At 37.5% G+C, this 1,553-nt stretch overlaps 1 protein-coding gene across 3 annotated transcripts in view; it reads right to left on the minus strand.

Annotated features, from left to right (window-relative positions):
• The window catches only part of LOC106475030 (histone-lysine N-methyltransferase 2E-like), a 28,512-nt gene that overhangs the window by 4,294 nt on the left and 22,665 nt on the right, over positions 1–1,553 (minus strand). For all 3 annotated transcript variants that reach the window (XM_022379247.1, XM_022379246.1, XM_013935727.2), the window contains one exon: positions 333–516. In XM_022379247.1, the coding sequence (XP_022234955.1) occupies positions 333–516 (184 nt within the window). The remainder of the gene's footprint in view (positions 1–332; positions 517–1,553) is intronic.

Raw genomic sequence — 1,553 nt, forward strand, 5'->3', positions numbered from 1 at the left:
GTAACACTAGAAAGATAACCTTACGACAGGTACAGTTAGCTGTACTGAAGTGGTTCTGTAACACTAGAAAGATTAACCTTACGATAGGTACAGTTAGCTGTACTGAAATGGTTCTAGTACACTAGATAATGCTAGAAAAGTAAACTTAAGACACGAATATTTAGCCCCGCTAAAGTGGTTGTATAGAAAGAACTACATTACACTAAAAAAGGTGAATCTCTAATACAATATTAATATAGTTTCAATGGAAAAATGTCCATAATGAGATCATCAACTAAGTTTAGTATACAGCAATGTGTTTATAGAAAAATCTTAAACATATCTTTTCTTACCTTTAAAATCAATTTCTGTTGCATCTTGAGCTAAAAGTGGTTCAAACTGTGCCAGTGGTAAAAGACCAGTATCATTCGCTTCATTGTTCTGAAAGTCACGTTTCCCATGTGTTTCTAACTTGAGATTGTTGCTCTCGTTTTTAGTGTTCTCCCTTTTTCTCATCCGGTATTCAGACAGTGAAACCTATTCATAAATGAAACACTTCCAATTGTTTTAAGTATTTTTGAGAAGTTTATTGAAATGACAACTGAATTACAAAATATTTATGTAAAGGCATTTTTTTTACTATAGTAAGGGGTCTCGTGGACGACAAAAAGTGAAAAAGTATCGCAGCATGAACCACAAAGAGTGAAAAGGCATCGCAGCATGAACCACAAAGAGTGAAAAGGTATTGCAGCATAAACCACAAAGAGTGAAAAGGTATCGCAGCATAAACCACAAAGAGTGAAAAGGTATCGCAGCATAAACCATAAAGAGTGAAAAGGTATCGCAGCATAAACCACAAAGAGCAAAAAAGTATCACAGCATAAACCACAAAGAGTGAAAAGGCATCGCAGCATGAACCACAAAGAGTGAAAAGGCATTGCAGCATAAACCACAAAGAGTGAAAAGGTATCACAGCATAAACCACAAAGAGTGAAAAGGTATCACAGCATAAACCGCAAAGAGTGAAAAGGTATCACAGCATAAACCGCAAAGAGTGAAAAGGTATCACAGCATAAACCACAAAGAGTGAAAAGGTATCGCAGCATGAACCAGAAAGAGCAAAAAGGTATTGCAGCATAAACCACAAAGAGCAAAAAGGTATTGCAGCATAAACCACAAAGAGTGTAAACGTATCGCAGCATAAACCACAAAGAGCAAAAAAGTATCACAGCATAAACCACAAAGAGTGAAAGGTATCGCAGCATGAACCACAAAGAGTGAAAGGTATCGCAGCATGAACCACAAAGAGTGAAAAGGTATCGCAGCATGAATCACAAAGAGTGAAAAGGTATCACAGCATAAACCAGAAAGAGTGAAAAGGTATCGCAGCATGAACCACAAAGAGTGAAAAGGTATCGCAGCATAAACCACAAAGAGTGTAAAGGTATCGCAGCATAAACCAGAAAGAGTGAAAAGGCATCGCAGCATAAACCAGAAAGAGTGAAAAGGCATCGCAGCATGAACCACAAAGAGTGAAAAGGCATCGCAGCATGAACCACAAAGAGTGAAAAGGC

The sequence above is a fragment of the Limulus polyphemus genome, unplaced genomic scaffold (assembly GCF_000517525.1).
Source record: "Limulus polyphemus unplaced genomic scaffold, Limulus_polyphemus-2.1.2 Scaffold7991, whole genome shotgun sequence".
NCBI classification, from domain to species: domain Eukaryota; kingdom Metazoa; phylum Arthropoda; class Merostomata; order Xiphosura; family Limulidae; genus Limulus; species Limulus polyphemus.